A 19,423-nucleotide genomic window follows, 5' to 3' on the forward strand; every position below is an offset into this window, starting at 1 on the left:
CCGTCCGATTTGCACCCTGACCTGCTGACTCTAGGGCTCTTGGTCTCAACTCTCACACCCAATTAAAGATGTTTGGTAGAATTAGTAAAACGGAATCCGCAATGCAGTCCAGAGTCTTGGGAAGGGGGCGCCGGGCGACAGAAGCACGTGGTGACGGCAAGCCGAAAAGCCGGCGCCCAGTTTAGGGGCACTAGGAAGAAACCGGGCGGAGGCAGGTGTGGGGAGCCAGGAGCCCTCAGGCTGGGAGACCCAGGGAAAGCTGAACGGAGGATGCGCACCAGGAGTCTCCGCTCCTTCCGGAGGAAAATTCCCACCTCCGGCGCGTGGAAACCCGCAGGCGCCGGCAGAGGCGCCCGGGCGGTCTGTGGGCGGAGCCTCGGGGGCGGGCGGGGCCGGTTTTGCCTTCGCTCCGGCGGCGGCGGCGGCGGTGGCGGCGGCGGCCTAGAGTGCACGAGCGAGCGGCTCTTTCCGCTCTCCCGCGCGTCGCCGCCTTCTGCGGAGCCTCCGCCTCCTCCTCTGGGGCGCCTCCGGCTTCCTCCTCCTCCGGCTGCCCTCAGCGCGCGCGCCCATCGGCTCCGTTATGGCGACCCGCAGCCCCAGCGTCGTGGTGAGCGGCTCGGCCCGCGGCACCTGAGGCTCGCGGCCCGCAGTGCGGGCGCCGGCCGGTGTGGCCCGGGGAAGCCCGGAGGGGCGGGGGGCGACCGCCGCGTCCCGGCTCGGGCTTTACGTCACACGGGGTGGCGTGGGGGATGCGTGGCGAGGTGCGGGGTGGGTGCCTCGGGACAGCCCGGGGGAGGGGGGCTGCGTGTGGCAGGGGAGGGTGGGGATGGCGCTTTGGCGGACTCGTGCGGCCGGGGAGGGCCCGCGGGCCAGTTCGGGAAGGATCCGGCGCGCCGCGGGTGGGGGCTTTGTCCGGAGAGGCCCTTCTCTAAACTGGGGGTATGCCGCTGAGGTCCTCGGGGCCCCTGTAATAGAGGGCGCAGGCACGGGAGCGGCCACGTGGGAGGGCATGCGGGGACTGGTACTTGCACCTAGTTCCGCAAATGCCATAATGACCGTGCGAATGCGCATTGCCTGCTTGAACCCTCACAGCAGCCTTGGTGGCGGTAACCATGCCCGCGTTTTTACACACGGGGAAAATAGTGACACGGTATTAGGTAATTTTCTCTCGGCCCAGAGGGAGCTAGGCCTCGAATTCAGGTGTGCCTCGATCCGGATCCTACGTTCTTTGATGCTGCGGGGACAAAAAGTGCGAATCTGGTCCTTACCTTCAAGGACATTCGTACCATCGCCAGCCTCTGTATCCTGTCTCCAACCTCATTGGTTCTTTTTGTTTCTGGAACAAGCCAAGCTGCACCCCCCCCCCCCCCCCGCCTTTCCGATCATGCTTGCTAAAACGGCCAACACCCCTCCCAATAGTTACATGCCTCAGTCTGCATCATCGTCATCATTATATTTTAGCAGTTACCTGATTACCTGTTGATTGTCTCTCCCACTAAAACAGAAGCTTTATAAGGCCAGGAATCGCCACCATAACCACAGCATATAGGACAGTGCCTGGCATGTAAGAAATTCTCAATAACGGTTTGTTGAGTGAATAAATAATTAACCACTTGAGCCCCCAAAAGGAAGGATTCTATCGATATTGGGAACGATGGCTTAAGGTAAAGGGCAGACTTCTTCGTGGAGTCTGGCCTGGAATCCTGCTTGCTTGGGCTGTTTACTAGCTGCGTGGCCTTGGGTAACTTACTTCCCTTTTCTGGGCTTAAGTGTCCCTAATGTATAACTGAGGTCCTAGCCACCTCTGGGTGTTACTGAAATATTGTAAGACTGTCTGCTTAAACAACCTTTCCGTGGTCCTTGACTGGGAATAGTAATAATAGCTATCATCGTGTTTACCTACATAGTCCTGTTTACTCCTTGAAACAACTCTGTAACAATAGCATGATTATTACCATTTTACAGAGGAGGAATCTTTGGAGCCTCAGAGAAGTTAAGTAATTTTACTTCTTGCCATACCCACGTCACATAGTTGCAAAGAGAAACTCCGACTCAAGCCTAGGTCTCTCTCAAGAGTCCATGCCCTTAAGTGGTATGCTTATTGTATACTATTGTAGGTACTCAAAAAATGGTGGGGGCTTTTGTGTTTACTCAGTTGCTGAGGAAGTTAGATGTTTTTAGCTTTGGGGTGTGATGCCTGCCCTAGCATACAGTGAATTATTATTGCTAGAACTAGCTATTGTTAGTTTCATTTGAACGTTAAGATCTTCGTTGTGTTTTTGGTTTGCAAAGTACTGTTCTTTTTTTATTTCCTTGCCAAAAATTGCACGTTAGTAATAACAGGCACTCGTATAGTGTTTAGTATGTTCTGGTTTCTGTTCTAAGCTCTTTACATATATTAACTGATTTGATATTTTTAAATTTAAAAATAAATTTATGTGGCTCAGAGAGGTTAAGTAACTTATCCAAGATCACCCAGCAATGCTAGGATTTGAATCTGACTTATCTGGACCCAGAGTCTGCTCTTAACCTCCATTTTTTAATGTTTATTTTTGAGAGAGAGAGAGCAGGGGAGGGGCAGAGAGAGGGGGAGACAGAATCCGAAGCAGGCTTCGTGCTGCCTGTGCAAAGCCCGACATGGGGCTCAAACCCAGGAACCGTCAGATCATGACCTGAGCCAAAGCCAGACGCTCAACTGACTGAGCCACCCAGGTGCCTTTTAACATCACCATTTTAGAAAAATGTTTTATTATTTATTTTTGAGAGAGAGCGGGGGGAAGGGCAGAGAGAGAGGGAGAGAGGATCCCCAGCAGGTTCCACACTGACAGCACCGAGCCCAGTATGGGGCTCGAACTCACCAACCATGAGATCATAACCCAAGCCAAAACCAAGAATCAGATGCTTAACCGACTGGGCCACCCAGGTGCCCCCACATATTTTAAGATTTTTTTTATTTTTGAGAGAAAGCGTGAGTGGGGGAGGAGCAGAGAAAGAGGGAGGAAGAGGATCGAAAGCAGGCTCTGCACTGACAGCAGCGAGCCCGACACGGGGCTCCATCCCACGAACCATGAGATCGTGACCTGAGCCAAAGTTGGACACTCAACCAAGTGAGCCACTCACGTGTCCCATTTCCCCAAATGTTTTCGGGTTGGGCTCTTCCCAGAGCCATCCAGAACCTTCTTTGTGATCTTCTTTAGCCATTTTATGTCCGGTTCTTGTTATGGACTGAACATTTGTATCTCCAGTAATAGCCAACAGATAAATATGTTGAAGCCCCAACTGCCCACTGTGTGGTATTTGGAGATGGGGCCCTTTGTGGAGTAATTAGGATTACTAATAAGGTCATGAGATTGGGGTCCTGGTCTTTTAAGAAAAGACACCAAAGAGCTCCCTTCCCCACCCTCCACTGTGCACATAGCTAGGAGAAAGCAGCTGCCTACAAACCTAGAGAGGAGGCCTCGGAATGAAACCTGTTTTGCTGGCATCTTGATCTTGGACTTCCCAGCTTCCAGAACTGCAAGAGATAAATTATTGTTGTTTAAGCCACCCAGCTGGTGGGATTTTGCTAGGGCAGCTCCAGCAGACTAATACAGTTGTTTTAGAAGGTGTCGGTAATCACCACCTGCTTAGACATGCCACACCAAGTCACCAATAAAACAGATGTGGTTTACATTCATTTCGAAGTGTGACTTACATTCATAATCAACTATTGCCTGGTTGATTTAGAAAACTGTGCTAATTCAGTATTAGAGACATGCCAGTGTACTTGACTCTGTTTACAACCAGGCAACAGACTACTTTAAGCTTGGTAGGCTGTAGGGGGAGTCATTGGTGCTGGGTTCCAGGTTTATCTTTAGTGCATGTGTAACCGCTGTTGATAATCACAAATTTGTGGGCTGGTCAAATTAGATTCAAGTACAAATGACAAGCTTTATTGTGCTGTATAGTTCTATGTATGTCTTTTCTACTAGATTATGTATAAGCTCTTTGAGGGCTCTCAGTTTAAAATCATCTTTGTATGCTCCCTACAAAATTTACTGCACAGTGCCTTACCAAAGTGAATGCTAAATGCATTTTTATGTAATTTAATATATTGCAATCCCTTCCTGTCAAAGCAGCCACTGGATTGTTAACTAATCCAAATCAGATGAGGTTAATATCAGATATTAAATCAGACAAATAAGGGCTAATAAGATTAAAGGCCACCGAGTATATTTCTATCTAGCTCTTGTGGAGATTGGAGTTATTGGACCCATTTAATATGAAGTTTTGGTGTTTTGGATGATTAAGAACAAGTTCCTGGGGGCACCTGGATGGCTTAGTCAGTTGAGTGTCTGTCTGACTTGATTTTGGCTCAAGTCGTGATCTCAGGGTCGTGGGATTGAGCCCCCCCATCGAGCTCCACACTGAGTGTGGAGCCTGCTTCAGATTCTCTCTCTCTCTCTCTCTCTCTCTCTCTCTCTCTCTCTGTCTCTCTGTCTCTCTGTCTCTTTCTTCCTTTCTCTCTTTCCCTTTGCCCCTTTCCTTCCCTCTAAAATAAGTAAAATGCAAAAAAAAAAAAAGACCACGTTCGTGTTCACTGAATTATATCTTATTTCTTATCATTGGTCCAGGTGCACGTGAGGCTTCTGAGAGTTTGAGTACTCTCTAAATTCCCAGCATGCATCACCTATATCTTTTTCATAGCAGTTTAACACTGTCTTATGGTTATTCATATGCATGTCATGTCTTCTATACTGTAAGCTCTTTGAGGGTAGGTATGTCAAATTTATCTAATCCTGTCTAGTATGTACAACACAGTAGGTTCTCAATAAATATTTGAGTATTAGTAATAATACAGGTTCTGGATAAGGTCCTCACCATTTTAAAATTAGTATTCTAATATTTGGTCATTATATATGGATTTGAAAGACTTGGACTTTTCATTACATGTAAAAATTGGGAAAAGTTGATGTTGGTGCCTTGTCATCATTTAAATAAATTGCTCCGTATTTAACTTTATATTTGAAATATCTACAAGTAGACATAATAGTATAACAGACCATCATATACCCATTGCCCAGTTCTGACAACAAACTATCTACCTATGGCCAATCAAATATTTCTTAAATTAGGACCTCCATCAATATACCCCTTTTATTTATAGTTAATTTTAATAGAGTTGTGAATTCATGCCTAAAGTCCCTCAAGTGATACAAGTTTTAAGATTTTTTTTTTGTTTCTGCCTTTTGGAAAGGGTTATATTTTAACATGTTTTTTATGCTTGAAAGCACAAATCAACCCTTTTTAAAAATGGTACTGTTTTTTTTTTAATTTTAATTCCAGTATAATTAGTGTGGTGTGATATTAGTTTCAGGTGTATAATATAGTCATTCAACAGTTCTTTACATTACTCAGTACTCATCACAGTAAGTGTACTCTTAATCCCCATCACTTGTTTAACCCATCTCCCTCCTACCCGCCTCCCCTCTGGTAACCATCTGCTTGTTCTCTATAGTTAAGAGTCCCTTTCTTGGTTTGTCTTTTTTTCTCCCTTATTCGTTGTTTTTCTTAAATTCCACATATGAGTGAAATCATATGGTATTTGTCTTTCTCTGACTGACTTATTTTACTTAGCATAATACTCTCTAGCTCCATCCATGTTGTTGCAAATGGCAAGATTTCATTCTTTTTTTATGGCTGAATAATAGTCTGTTGTATGTATGTGTGTATATATATATACACACACAGCATCTCTACACATCTGTGTGTGTGCATATATATATATATATATATATATATATATACTTTATGCATTCATCAATCGATGGGCACTTGGGCTGCTTCCATCATTTGGCTATTGTAAATAATACTGTAGTAAACATAGGGGTGCATGTATCCCTTTGAATTAGTGTTTTGTTTTGTTGTTTGGTAAATACCCAGTAGTGTGATTCCTAGATCATAGGGTAGTTCTATTTTTAACTTTCTGAGGTATCTGCATACTGTTTTCTACAGTGGCTGCATGAGTTTGCATTCCCACCAACAGTACAAGAGGGTTCCCCTTCCTCCATATCCTAGCCATCACCTGTTGTTTCTTGTGTTATTGATGTTAGCCATTCTGACAGGTGTGAAGTGATATCTTACTGTAATTTTGATTTGCATTTCCCTGATGATGAGTAATGTTGAGCATCTTTTCAAATGTGTCTGTTGGCCATCTGTATGTCTTCTTTGGAGAAATGTCTGTTCATGTCTTCTCATTTTTTAGAAGTTTCTTTATTTTGAGAGAGAGCACAAGTAGGGGAGGGGCAGAGAGAGAATCCCAAGCAGGCTCTGCACTGTCAGTGCAGAGCCTGATGCAAGGCTTGAACTCACAAACTGTGAGATCATGACCTGAGCTGAAGTTGGATACTTAACCAACTGAGCCACCCAGGGGCCCCTTCTGCTCATTTTTTAATTGGATTATTTGTCTTTTGGGTGTTATGTCAGTTCTTTATACATTTTGGATAGTGACCCTTTTTTGGATATGTCATTTGCAAATATCTTCTCCCATTCAGTAGACTGTCTTCTAGTTTTATTGATTGTCTCCTTTGCTGAACAGAAACTTTTTATTTTGATAAACTTGAATAGTTTATCTTTATTTACCTTGCCTCAAGGAGACCTATCTAGAAAGAAGTTGCTACTGCTGATGTCAGAAAAATTACTGCCTGTGCTCTCTTCTAGGATTTTTATGGTTTCAGGTCCCACATTTAGGTCTTTAATCCAATTTGAGTTTATTTTTGTGTATGGTGTAGGAAAGTAGTCCAGTTTCATTCTTTTGCATGTGGCTGTCCAGTTTTCCTAACACCATTTTTTGAAGAGACTTTTTCCCATTGCATATTCTTTCCTGCTTTGTTGAAGATTAATTGACCATACAATCGTGGGTTTGTTTCTGGGCTTTCTATCCTGTTCTATTGATCTAGGTGTCTATTTTTGTGCCAGTATCATACTATTTTGATTACTACAACTTTGTAGTGTAACTTGAAATCTGGAATTATAATACTTCCAAGCTTTGCTTTTCTTTTTCAAGACTTTTTTTTTTTTTTTTTTTTTTTTGGCTATTCAGGGTCTTTTGTGGTTCCATATGAATTTTAGGATTATTTGCTCTAGTTCTGTGAAAAATGCTGTTGGTATTTTGATAGAGATTGCATTAAACATGTAGGTTGCTTTGGGTAGTATGGACATTTTAACAATATCTGTTCTTCCAATCCATGAGCATGGAATATCTTTCCATTTGTTCATGTTGTCTTCAATTTCTTTCATCAGTGTTTTATGGTTTTCAGAGTACAGATCTTTTCACCTCCTTGGTTAAGTTTATTCCTAGGTGTTTTATTATTTTTGGTGCAGTTGTAAATGGGATTGCTTTCTTAGTGTCTCTTTCTGTTACTTCATCATTAGTGTATAAAAATGCAATGGATTTCTCTACATTGATTTTGTATCCTGCGACCTTACTGAAGTTCTAGTTGTTTTTCCAGTAGAGTCTTTAGGGTTTTCTACATATAGTATCATGTCGTCTCCAAATAGTGTAAGTTTTACTTCTTCCTTACCAATTTGAATCCTTTTATTCCATTTTTCTTGTCTGATTGCTGTGGCTAGGACTTCCAGTACTGTGTTGAATAAAAGTGGTGAGAGTGGACATCCTTGTCTTTTTCCTGACCTTAGGGGAAAAGCTCTCAGTTTTTCACCATGAGTATGATTTTAGCTGTGGGTTTTTTTTTTAATGTTTATTTATTTTTGAGAAAGAGAGCGAGCGCGCACGAGCATGAGCAGGGGAGGGGCAGAGAGAGAGGGAGACACAGAATCTGAATCAGGCTCCAGGCTCTGAGCTGTCAGCACAGAGTCCGACACGGGACTCGAACTCAGAAACGATGAGATCATGACCTGAGCTGAAATCAGATGCTTAACCAACCGAGCCACCAAGGCACCCCAGCTGTGGGTTTTTCATATATGGTATTTATTATGTTGATGTATGTTCCCTCTAAAACTACTTTGTTGACAGTTTTATCAAGAATGGATGTTATACTTTGTCATATGCTTTTTCTGCATCTATTGAAATGATCATATGGTTTTTATCCTTTTTCTTACTAATGTGATGTATTACATTGATTGATTTGCAAATATTGAACCACCCTTGCATCCCAGAAATCAGTCCCACTTGATCGTGGTGAATGATTTTTTTAATGTATTGTTGGATTTGGTTTGCTAATATTTTGTTGAGGATTTTTCCATCTGTGTTCATCAGAGATATTGGCCTATAGTTCTCTTTTTTTGTAGTGTCTTTATCTGGTTTTGGTATCAGGGTAATGCAGACCTCATGGAAGCAATTCGGGTTTTCTTTCCTCTTCTGTTTTTTGGAATAGTTTGAGAAAAATGGGTATTAATTCTTCTTTACGTGTTTGATAGAATTTACCTGTGAAGGCGTCTGGTCCTGAACTTCTGTTTGTTGGGAGTTTTTTGATTAGTGATTCAATTTCATTGCTGGTAATTGGTCTCTTCAAATTTTCTATTTCCTGATTCAGTTTTAGGAGGTTATATGTTGCTAGAAATTTATCCACTTCTTCTAGGATGTCCAGTTTGTTGGCATGTAATTTTTTGTAATATTCTCATATAATCACAAATCAACCCTTTGACATTAAATGTGATTTATAAATCTAATAGTATTGATTGAAAATAGAAACTTTTGAATTAGAAATTAATTTGGTATTTTGACAGAGGTAGAATTCCTATTTTGGTGTGCATCCCAGCTGTTCTGTCTATATTAGACTGCATGTCTAGGATGAACTCTGGGCAGAATTCACATTGGCTTTGATTGAAACAAATCAGACTCATGAAGTTCTTAGGCTGCCTGCAAAACCTATAGCCAGGCACTGAGCCATTTTCACAGAAGCTATAGGCTTTATGAATGTTGCATGTTTCAAAGAGTCCCGGGTGGGTCCTGGTTTATGCTTGTGCGGAGCAGTGAGTAAGTTGGTAGAAGTGGTGAGTAACCTTCAGGGAAGCCAGTTTGGTTTTCTGGATCTTCTTAGTGTTAAAGCAGTATGAAGTGGTACATTTTCATTCTTGTCAGGTAATAGCAGATATATTCTGAGCCAGACTTGAATGTTTATCCTCTCATCTTGTAGGATCTAGCAAGGTCTGTCTTTTCCCAAAACTTGAACTGAGTTTCAGTTTATAAAATTTAGAAAAGTAATATTTGCTTGTTAGAAAGTATTTTAGAAATGTTCCTATAGGGGACACAAATGTCCCATTTCCATTCTTTTTGTAGTGCAAGTGTTCTGAAATACACAGGATGTGAATGTTTAGCAGACACATTAGTACTTTATGCCAGATCTTAAGATCTGGCATCATCTTTTTTCCCCCAAAATACAATTTTTCTTGCTGTGTATGAAAGTAATATGTGTTGGTTTAAAAACAAGTTAGTACTGACTTCCTACCACCCTCAAACTGGCTGCCGAGCGAGTGCCTGGGCACTACATGCCACAGGGCCGTGCCCGTGTTCATGTCCTGGTCCACCTACCTGAATCACTGCCAGCTTCCTGGCCATGTGCATAGGTGGAAATGGTGTGAAGGTAACACCAGCTGGATAAAACAATACCTAAAATTCCACCCCAGTCTGGAGAACTCAAAACTGACCTTTTGGGACAGAAAAAGTAACACGAACCTCAGATTTTTCAGAATATAATTATGAATTCTGTGAATAATATTATAAATCTTAAGTATGTATTTTTAAAATTTATTGAAAGCCTAGCTACCTGTCCTTAAGCATCTAACATAGTACTGACGGAAAGGTGTTCAATAGATGTTTGCTGATACTTTGAGATTTAATTATGGTTTGACCAGTATTTCTTGAAAACTGCCAAAGCTCTTATCATCATCTTCTTGAATGTGATTTGGAAGATATTTAGTCTTGAATATCATGTGAAGTAGAGTATTATAACTGGTTTATTTCTTTGAATTTTAAATATAATGATGAGTAGGAATTATAAATCACCTATGATAAAAAAAGTGAAATTGACAATGAAAAAAAAGGCCAGGTCAATATTAAAGTGTGCAACTCAGCGAGTTCCCCCTTCTTGTAGTTGACCACTGTTTGGTATATTCCTTCATGCCCACCCTTTCTTCCTTCTTCCACTCCTTCCTTTCCTCCTTTGTTCCCTCTCCCTTCCCCTCCTCACTTCTTTTTTATTTTTTGGGATTACAATTTTTGTTTGTAGATTTTACTTTCATACATCTTTCAGAATTCCTGTACTTTTTATATGTGTGCAAAAAAAACCACATAATGCCACAAATAATTTGAAAGAAAGACTACTGAATTTTTTTTAAAAGCAGTATATACTCAATGAAGGAAATTTGCAATATATAGTATAAAGAACTAAGTAAAATCACTATAACTCTCTTCCCCGAGATAATAGCTGTTATGATTTTATTATATTTTTTCTGTATAGGTACATGTATAATATTTATAAAACTATAATCATAGTACATTTTGCCACCACATTTTGCCACGGTTTTATTCAATAGTTTGTATGCCAGCTATTGGGCATACGAAGACAGCCAAATATGGTTCTACTCAAGCAATCGTGGAGTATCTGCTAGGAAGGCACCTCATGGATTGATTATAGCAATCTCAGACTTCTAAGAGTTTGGGTTTTTAAGAAATCACTTAGCTTTCTTGGTGATTTTTTTTCCCCCTACTCTGAGGTGAGAGAGGCTGTTTGTATTTGGGGTAGGAAACAACAGCTTTTGTTCTGTGTGATTTTTTAACTTGTTAGACTACAGTGTATGAAAATTTTTTTCTACAGTGTTACTAAAATCGTTTTTACTAAAATTTCAAACATACTCAAAAGTGGAGAGAATAGTATACTGAATCCCCATATGCTCATCAGCCGTGTTTAAAATGTTATCAAGATTTTGCTACATTTGTCTTAACTCTTTAAAGTTTTTCGTTTTCTCTTTGTGGAGCTAAAGGAAATTTCATACATGTCATTTTACTGATACAATCTTAACTATTCATCTCTAAAGCATACAGTTCATTTCTTATATAACTATAATTCATTGTCATACCTACAAAGTTACAGAAAATTCTTGATGTCTCATACCTAAATTTCTCTTTTTTTTGTTTTTATTTTTATTTAAAAAAAATTTTTTTTACATTTATTTATTTTTGAGAAACAGAGTGAGACAAAGCATGAGCGGGGGAGGGGCAGAGAGAAGGAGACACAGAATCCAAAGCAGGCTCCAGCCTCTGAGTATGTGGTCAGCACAGAGCCTGATGCGTGGCTTGAACCCACGAACTGTGAGATCATGACCTGAGCCGAAGTCAGACACCCAACCGACTGAGCCACCCAGGCACCCCTAAATTTCTCTCATAGGCTAAGGTTTTTTTTAACATCTAAATTCAGTCGTGTAATGCTGTCACTGAAACAGTCATATTTCTTTTTCAGATTAGTGATGATGAACCAGGTTATGACCTAGATTTATTTTGTATACCTCATCATTACGCTGAGGATTTGGAAAAGGTGTTTATTCCTCATGGACTAATTATGGACAGGTTAGTAAGATCTTAAATTGAAGTTTTTGGTTTTTTTCTTAATTTCTATTTCTGTTTTTTCTTAATTTTCTCAACGTTTTTTATTTATTTTTGGGACAGAGAGAGACAGAGCATGAACGGGGGAGGGGCAGAGAGAGAGGGAGACACAGAATCGGAAACAGGCTCCAGGCTCCGAGCCATCAGCCCAGAGCCCGACGCGGGGCTCGAACTCACGGACCGCGAGATCGTGACCTGGCTGAAGTCGGACGCCCAACCGAATGCGCCACCCAGGCGCCCCTTAATTTTCTATTAATTTCAAGTGTCAGCAACTGTTTTAAGGCATTGATGTTTGAACATAAACTAGGCCAGCTTGTCGAATAATAGAGGTTTTCTGTTTTAGAGCCCTCTTTACAAAAAAGTTGGGGGGAGAGCTAATTACCCAGTGTAAGTCATGGTATACTGGGAATCTGTAGGGAGTAGAATACGGTAAACATTGAAGGGACATTGGAGAAATGAACTCTAGTAACAGTCTTTGATTGCTCAGCCTTGAACAGGATAATGGGCTGGGGCTAAATCACAGGAGGGGAAGGTAATGTTTTGACTATTATGCACGTCTAGCTTGAAAAGTTCCCCTTAAATGAATTGCAGTGAGAGACCTTACTTGGTATTTAAATGCTTGCCTTGTGTGGCTAATTTGTTTTTGACTTTAAGGTTATAGTATCAATATATAGCTATTGTAAAATATTCTAAGGATTGAGGCTTTAAATGAGTAGAGTTCTTCTTCTCAGCCTCCTGCATAGTCCTTCGTACGCACTGGCTGTGCACATATGCTGTATGCAAATATATGTACAGTAACTCTTGAACAATGTGGGGGTTAGGGATGCCACCATCTGCGCAGTCAAAATCTGTGTATCACTTCTGACTCCCCTTAAAACTTAACTATTAATAGCCTACTGTTGACCGGAAGTCTCACTGATAACATATAGTTGATGAACACATATTTTGTATATGTGTTATATACTGTATTCTTACAATAAAGTAAGCTGGAGAAAATATGTCATTAATAAAATCATAAGGAAGAGAAAATATATTTATAGTATGATATTTATAACAAAATCCATGTATAAGTGGACTTGTGTGTGCAGTTCAAACTTGTGTTGTCCAAGAGCCAACTGCGTATATTTTAACACATAGGCATGTACTATCATATAGGTCTGAAGTGTATTGGAGATGTTTTCATATTAGTATATTTAGAGCTTTCTCCTATATTTTGAAGGTGGTACTGTCATACAGGTCTGAAATTTATCGGGCACTGTTTCATACTAGTATGGTTAGAGCTATCCTATATTTTGAAGGTTGCATAACATTGCATTTTCTGACTGTACCATAATTGATTTAAGCAGTCCTTCATTGACGGACATGCAAGACATCACCATTATTTTACAGGCCATACTAGAAGGGAACATCCTCTTATACACGTTTGGTCACTTGCTTCAGCTTTATCCATGGGGAAAATCTGGGTCAAGGGGAAGGTATTTATTGAATGCTTCTGATACTGCCAGATTATGCTCCAAAACGTTGTTTTAATTTATACTCACAGTGGTATACGACAGTACTCTTTTTCGCAGTCTCTTACAATATTGCCTATTATCAGGGAAATCTCATTTAATCAGAATTTGCCATTCTGATAGGTGACAATGGTATTTTAAATTGCATTTTAAATATTTATTTTTTTAATGTTTATTTATTTATTTTGAGAGAGAGAGCAAGTGGGGGAGAAGCAGAGAGAGAGGGAGAGAGAATCCCAAGCAGGCTGTGCGATGTCAGCTCAGAACCTGATGCGGGGGTCGAACCCATGAACCGTGAGATCATGACTTGAGCTGAGACCAAGAATCGGACACTTAATCGGCTGAGCCACGCAGGCGCCCCTTAAATATTTATGATAGATGTTACAGTATAACTGTATTTTGAAGTTTATCTTTACTTTATGAAGCAAGGGTATACTTCATGGGGGGCAAAGGATGTGTTTGGTGGAAGTTTAGTGCCTAAAGGGGATGTTTGTTATAAAGCTAAATATATTTCTATTATATTGTAAATTAATTTCTGTTAAATTCCTGATACTTCTCTAGGACCGAGCGTCTTGCCCGAGACGTGTTGAAGGAGATGGGTGGCCATCACATCGTAGCCCTCTGTGTGCTCAAGGGGGGCTATAAATTCTTTGCTGACCTGCTGGATTATATCAAAGCACTGAACAGAAATAGTGATGGATCCATTCCTATGACTGTAGATTTCATCAGACTGAAGAGCTACTGTGTAAGTATATTTAATATATGCTTATAAAAACCTCGGTAACTGTACGTTTTTCTGTGTGTTTGAAAGTCTACAAACCATACTTACATGTTCATTGCACTTGGTTACAGTGACATTTTCTAATCTATTTACTACTACTTTGTATACAAGTGAATATTGTCTTTTTCAAACTAGTCACCTTAGACTAGTCACTTTTCTTAAAGGATTTTTGATCTGGTTTTGTTTTTCTGGTTTTTTAAAGACCACTTTTGGGAGTTGCTGTTGGGACCTGGAGTTATATTTTTGACTATACTTAGTGTTGGCAGATCTCTTCTCTTCTCTAGAGCTAGATTGGTTTTCCGGGGAGTTGAAAGTCAGTTTGCAGCTGATAAATAAGGTGGGCCAACAGTTGTTTCCTAGAAAGCACATGTGGAGTGAAAGCACCGGCCCACTGAAGAAACCACTTTGGATTCAGTTACTCTGCCGGTGTCACGGGATCTCAAATGTCTGAGAATATTGACACAATAACCATTATTGACACTGTCAGATGAGCCAGAGTCCGTGTGATCTTTACATGTGAATTTCATCCTCCATAATTTCTTTGAGCATGTGAATGTGTGATTTTTATTAGTTCATAGTGTTGTTTGTGTCTGGTTGCCTGTGGGCGCTGTCGTTCCTGCGGGTTACTATTTTCCTTACAAGTGGGGTTTCTCCTAGCTTCTTCAAAGATTAGAATAAATGTCTGGTCTTTGTTGTTTCATGAATCTGTGTTGTGCATCTTTGTAGAAACTAGCCTTATGTTTATATTTTCATTGAGAATAAGGCTGCTTACATTTAACTTTCAACCTTCATTCTCCCAGTTAATCATCTATTTGACCCAAGTTTTTTGACCTTTTCCACATTTTCATCAGTCCTGTGGGTGATTGGAGAACGATTTAAGACATTTTCCCTATCCCCCGAAAACCCTTTGTGCTCATACACCATCCTTCATAACTACAAGCTCCTTTTAATTTGTCAAAGTCTCGCATGAATTAAAGAATTGCCTAAATGAAGAGTTTGGATCTTCACTCAACAGAAGTTAGTTACAGTTAGTTAGCTGGTTTACACTAAGATTGGAATCTAGTCAGTGTAATTGCTGGCAGTAGCTACCCAGCCTTTAATTGATTGTTGGCTTAGAGTCAAAACAGGTACTTCTGGTCCATGGTATGATTTCGCTTTCGATCTTCTGGAGTCCCCCTGCCCCCGCTCCACACACATATACATAAAAATCAGTCTTATTTCTTTATGCCTTAAATTTAATTTCTTTCAGGATTTGCATAGAATGCTTTTTCTTTGAAAACTTGTGAAAAAAATGAGGGGAACTTAATATTTTCTTCTTTAAAGTATTTTATAGTTATAAGAACAGTATAAAGCCATGGAAATACTTTGACAGTTTAATTCCATTTTCTCCTTTCAGGTTTTTTTTCCTATTAGTTTTAAATCTTAGAGGATTATTAAGCTTAAGCCCTGAGGTGATAAAAAGAATGAGATCTTAGGGGCACCTGGGTGGCTCAGTCGGTTAAGCGTCCAACTCTTATTTGGGCTTAGGTCATGACCACATGGTTCATGGGAGATGCAGCGCCTCATTGAGCTCTGTGCTGAAGTGCAGAGCCTGACTGGGGTTCTCTCTCTCTCTCTCTCTCTCTCTCTCTGTGCCTCTCTCTTTCTCTCTCTGCCCCTCCCCTGCTTACATGCACACTCTCTCGCTCTCAAAATAAACATTTAAAAAATCACATATTAAAAAAAACAATGAAGTCCTAAGCATAAGCAAAGCAAGTTTTTAGGTTAGTTTTTACATAGAGAAAAATCATATCTGTTCTATGTAAAATTCTGTGTAAATTTACTACTAAACAACAAAAAATTAAACCCATATACTTACTGTTGATTTGAAGTAACATTTCTGCCCTATTTAATAATTCATCAACTTGTCATGGAAGATCTTCACACGTACATATTAAAAATCATGCAGCTTAACTTGATAAAATCCTGAGATGGAAATTTAGAATTGTTGCAGTGTCAGTAACATTGATGTTAGTGTAGTTTTACATGCTGATCTTGACCAATTTGAAACAGTGAATTAAACCTTAACTGATCTGTAGTAATCCTAAAGTAATGCTCCATGAACTGTTAAATGTTTCTGGAATATGTAAAGAGCAGTAACAGTAACAGCACACTGCATCTAGTTTTCCTCCAAAATAAAAATTGCCTTTTTTTGATTAAAGAATACATGTTTATTACGAAAAGCATACAATTACAGGAAGTAAAGAAATGAAGTTACCCTGACTTCCACTACCACTTTTATTTCTAATATGTTATTTTTTATTTAAAATTTTTAAAAAATGTTCACTTATTTTGAGAGAGCGAGAGAGTGCATGCAAGCGGGGAGGGGGCAGAGAGAGAGGGAGACAGAGAATCCCAAGCAGGCTCCCCACTGACAGCACAGAGCCCGATGTGGGGCTTGAACCCGCGAACTGTGAGATCATGACCTGAGCCAAAATCAAGAGTCGGATACTTAACTGACTGAGCTACCCAGGTGCCCCTATTTCTCACATTTAAAAGAATTTTCTCTCTGAGTATACATGCATACATATCCGAGTTTACACGTAGTCTTTTTTTTTTTTAAACATCACAAACAATAAGATCTTTTGTCACCATCAGATGTCTTAATTTTAAAAATTCTTGGATTGGCGACTCATATCCATCAGCTCGTTCAACTTTAGCGCCAGCCTCATCCCCAGTAGCTTTTCCAGAAGCTTAACCATGAAGCTCCATGAGCTTTCCCGATTCAAACTTAGGCTTCTTCAGCATTTTCACTTTTCTAACGAAGACATCCTGGAATGGATAAATAGACCGACAGGCCTTTTCTGTGTGTTTTCCAGTGCTGTCTGGAATCAATTTGTTGACGACTTCTTTCAAGTCACTTGTCTGCACCTCTCGGGTCATGATCTCCATCATCTTTTTCTGAATTGGGTGGACCTGTTGGTGCTGAGCGTGAGAGGTCTTCTGAATCTGATTGTTGCATTTGCTAGTAAAACCAACACAAAATAGATGAGGCCAGTAACCATTGCTAGTCTTGGCGTCAACATGAGATTCAGTCCTGGTCTGCCATTTTTTGACCATGGAGCACATTTTGTCATGGGTAAGATCTGTGCCGTGGAAATTAGGCAGTTTTTGCCCTGGAAATCTTCAGTAATTAGCTTGCATTTTCTAAATGCAACTTCATCATTCTGCAGATCAGCAAGGGTCACTTCAAAAATACAACCCTTGAGGCCATCATATGCGATTTTGGTTCCTTGAGTTCTTGTGACTAGTGTTTTTCCATTATTTGTTATATTGAACATAGCTGGTCCTTTCATATCATACCAGTCTTTCCTAGAAAATGGATCAACGACTTTCTTCTTGGCTCCCTTTTTGCCGACTTTTGTAAGGCACTTGTTCTTGCCAGCCGCCATGGCACTGCTCAGGGAGCCAAAAGGGCATAGTTTACATACTCTTAGAGTAGCTAGGTAGGATTTTATTTGCTTAGTGCCTCGATGGGAAATTGCCTGGGGATTCCAAATACCATATTTCATTAAATGTAAGGTGTCACTGATGTTAACGTACCTCCGTATTTTGTACCGCTACAGAAGAAGACACTGTCAGTTATACTGTAAGTTGCCATCAGTTGTAATATATCAATTTCAACGGTATTAAAATGTGAGTGTGCAGCTTAGAACAATGAAATGTAGTACTGTATATTCAAAGACCTTTTCTATCCTTAAGGCTCTGTGATAATTCAGAAGAATGGAATAATTGATAAATATGCAAATGTGTTTTCTTTCTTATAAGTTTAATTTCATAGTAATTTTTTAAATAATTTTTTTCATCATAAAAAGATGAAGCCTCTGGGTGGCTCAGTCGGTTAAGTGTCCGACTTCGGCTCAGGTCATGATCTCGTGGTTCACGGGTTAGAGCCCCACGTCGGGCTCTGTGCTGACAGCTCGGAGCCTGGAGCCTGCTTCCAATTCTGTGTCTCCCTGTCTCTCTGACCCTCCCCCCATTCATGCTCTGTCTCTCTCTGTCTCAAAAATAAATAAACGTTAAAAAAAATTAAAAAAAAAGATGAAGCCTCAGGGGGAAAAATTGTCAGGTAAATTTTTTGTGGTAATATTTTTGTGTGGGTCTTAAACAAAGGGAAAATTAACCTGATTTATCGTGTCCAGACAAAGTGGCTTACGTTAAAATGAAATTGTTCTTATGATTTGAAATCTTGGAGAAAATTTTTTGAGTTCTGAATTATTATCTCCATGTACATTTGAGAACAGGGAGGTGCAGGGGATGAAATGACTTGCCCAAGATCATACAGGTTTTTTTGAATTGAACCTGCACCTTTAATTGTGCAGAACCGAGTCTCGTTTGGGAAAACTTGTAACTGACTTGAATCCTGTGATATGGCTTCCTTTTATTTCTTCATTTTCTTTTTTCTTTTTTTTTTTTAATTTTTTTTTCAACGTTTATTTATTTTTGGGACAGAGAGAGGCAGAGCATGAACGGGGGAGGGGCAGAGAGAGAGGGAGACACAGAATCGGAAACAGGCTCCAGGCTCTGAGCCATCAGCCCAGAGCCCGACGCGGGGCTCGAACTCACGGACTGCGAGATCGTGACCTGGCTGAAGTCGGATGCTTAACCAACTGCGCCACCCAGGCGCCCCTATTTCTTCATTTTCTACCAGTCAGAAGTTTTGTATGCAAACAAGTTATCTCGCCAGTTGTGAGATTTCTTTTCCTCAGTTGCAGTCAAGGTGTGTAAAGCTATAACTTTCAGTCTTGATCTTGGAAGTCGCTTGGTTAGTAGCTTGATTAAGCTGTTTTATGTATCAAAGATGCAAATTACCTTGTAATTTGTAAGAGGGTGGCTATTTGAACTTGTTAACGAAAAATGTGGAAAATATTGGAGTAGTTTCTTAAAGTGCCTCTTATGAGAAGAGGTCAGTAGCTTTCAGTCTGACCTTTTCCTTTATTTAGTCGATTGCTTTCAGGTCTGTTTTTTTTTTCTTTTTTTAATCTTTTGGCTTTTTAAAAAATGTTCTATAAATCTAATATCTATCTGTCTATAAAGCAAGTGGAGCGATTTCTATTTCCTGCTTATTCATTTAAGACCATAGACATGTATGGGGGAAAGAATTTGTTCAGTATGAATTGGCAGGAAAGGGGATGTGTACTATCTGTGGTATAAGCAACTACCAGAACTGTGTCAAAAGTATACTCTGTAGCCATTTCCTGTGGGTTTTCACTTGGATGTAGGCTGAGGTATTATATAAGCACCTTGTTTCTTAGAACATAAAGGTAGTGTTCAAGTTTGGCCCTGCTAACCCACAAATTTTATATTCAAAAAATGAAGGAAAATAATTCACTCAGCAAACATATTGCCCCGTCTGTTGTATACAAGGCCATGCAAAGTGGTTCTGCTGAACATGTTTATTTGATCAGATCCTTGCTCCAAACCAGACCTGGAATGAAAAGCATGAAGATTGGGTGCAATAACTACTCAAGGTTGTAGAAACTGTATTTG

The 19,423-nt window shown here is 40.2% G+C and overlaps 1 protein-coding gene and 1 pseudogene across 2 annotated transcripts in view; one reads left to right on the forward strand and one right to left on the reverse strand.

Moving 5' to 3' along the window:
* Positions 1-393: 393 nt before the first annotated feature.
* HPRT1 (hypoxanthine phosphoribosyltransferase 1) overlaps positions 394-19,423 on the forward strand; it is a 35,712-nt gene continuing 16,682 nt past the window's right edge. The window contains exons 1-3 of one of the 2 annotated variants that reach the window (XM_043571244.1): positions 394-607; positions 11,460-11,566; positions 13,675-13,858. In XM_043571244.1, the coding sequence (XP_043427179.1) occupies positions 581-607; positions 11,460-11,566; positions 13,675-13,858 (318 nt within the window). In that variant the 5' untranslated portion in view covers positions 394-580. The remainder of the gene's footprint in view (positions 608-11,459; positions 11,567-13,674; positions 13,859-19,423) is intronic. The other variant, XM_043571243.1, reaches the window with a different exon arrangement.
* On the reverse strand, positions 16,442-17,520 carry LOC122477826 (annotated as a pseudogene).

This window comes from Prionailurus bengalensis, chromosome X (genome assembly GCF_016509475.1).
Source record: "Prionailurus bengalensis isolate Pbe53 chromosome X, Fcat_Pben_1.1_paternal_pri, whole genome shotgun sequence".
Taxonomy (NCBI): domain Eukaryota; kingdom Metazoa; phylum Chordata; class Mammalia; order Carnivora; family Felidae; genus Prionailurus; species Prionailurus bengalensis.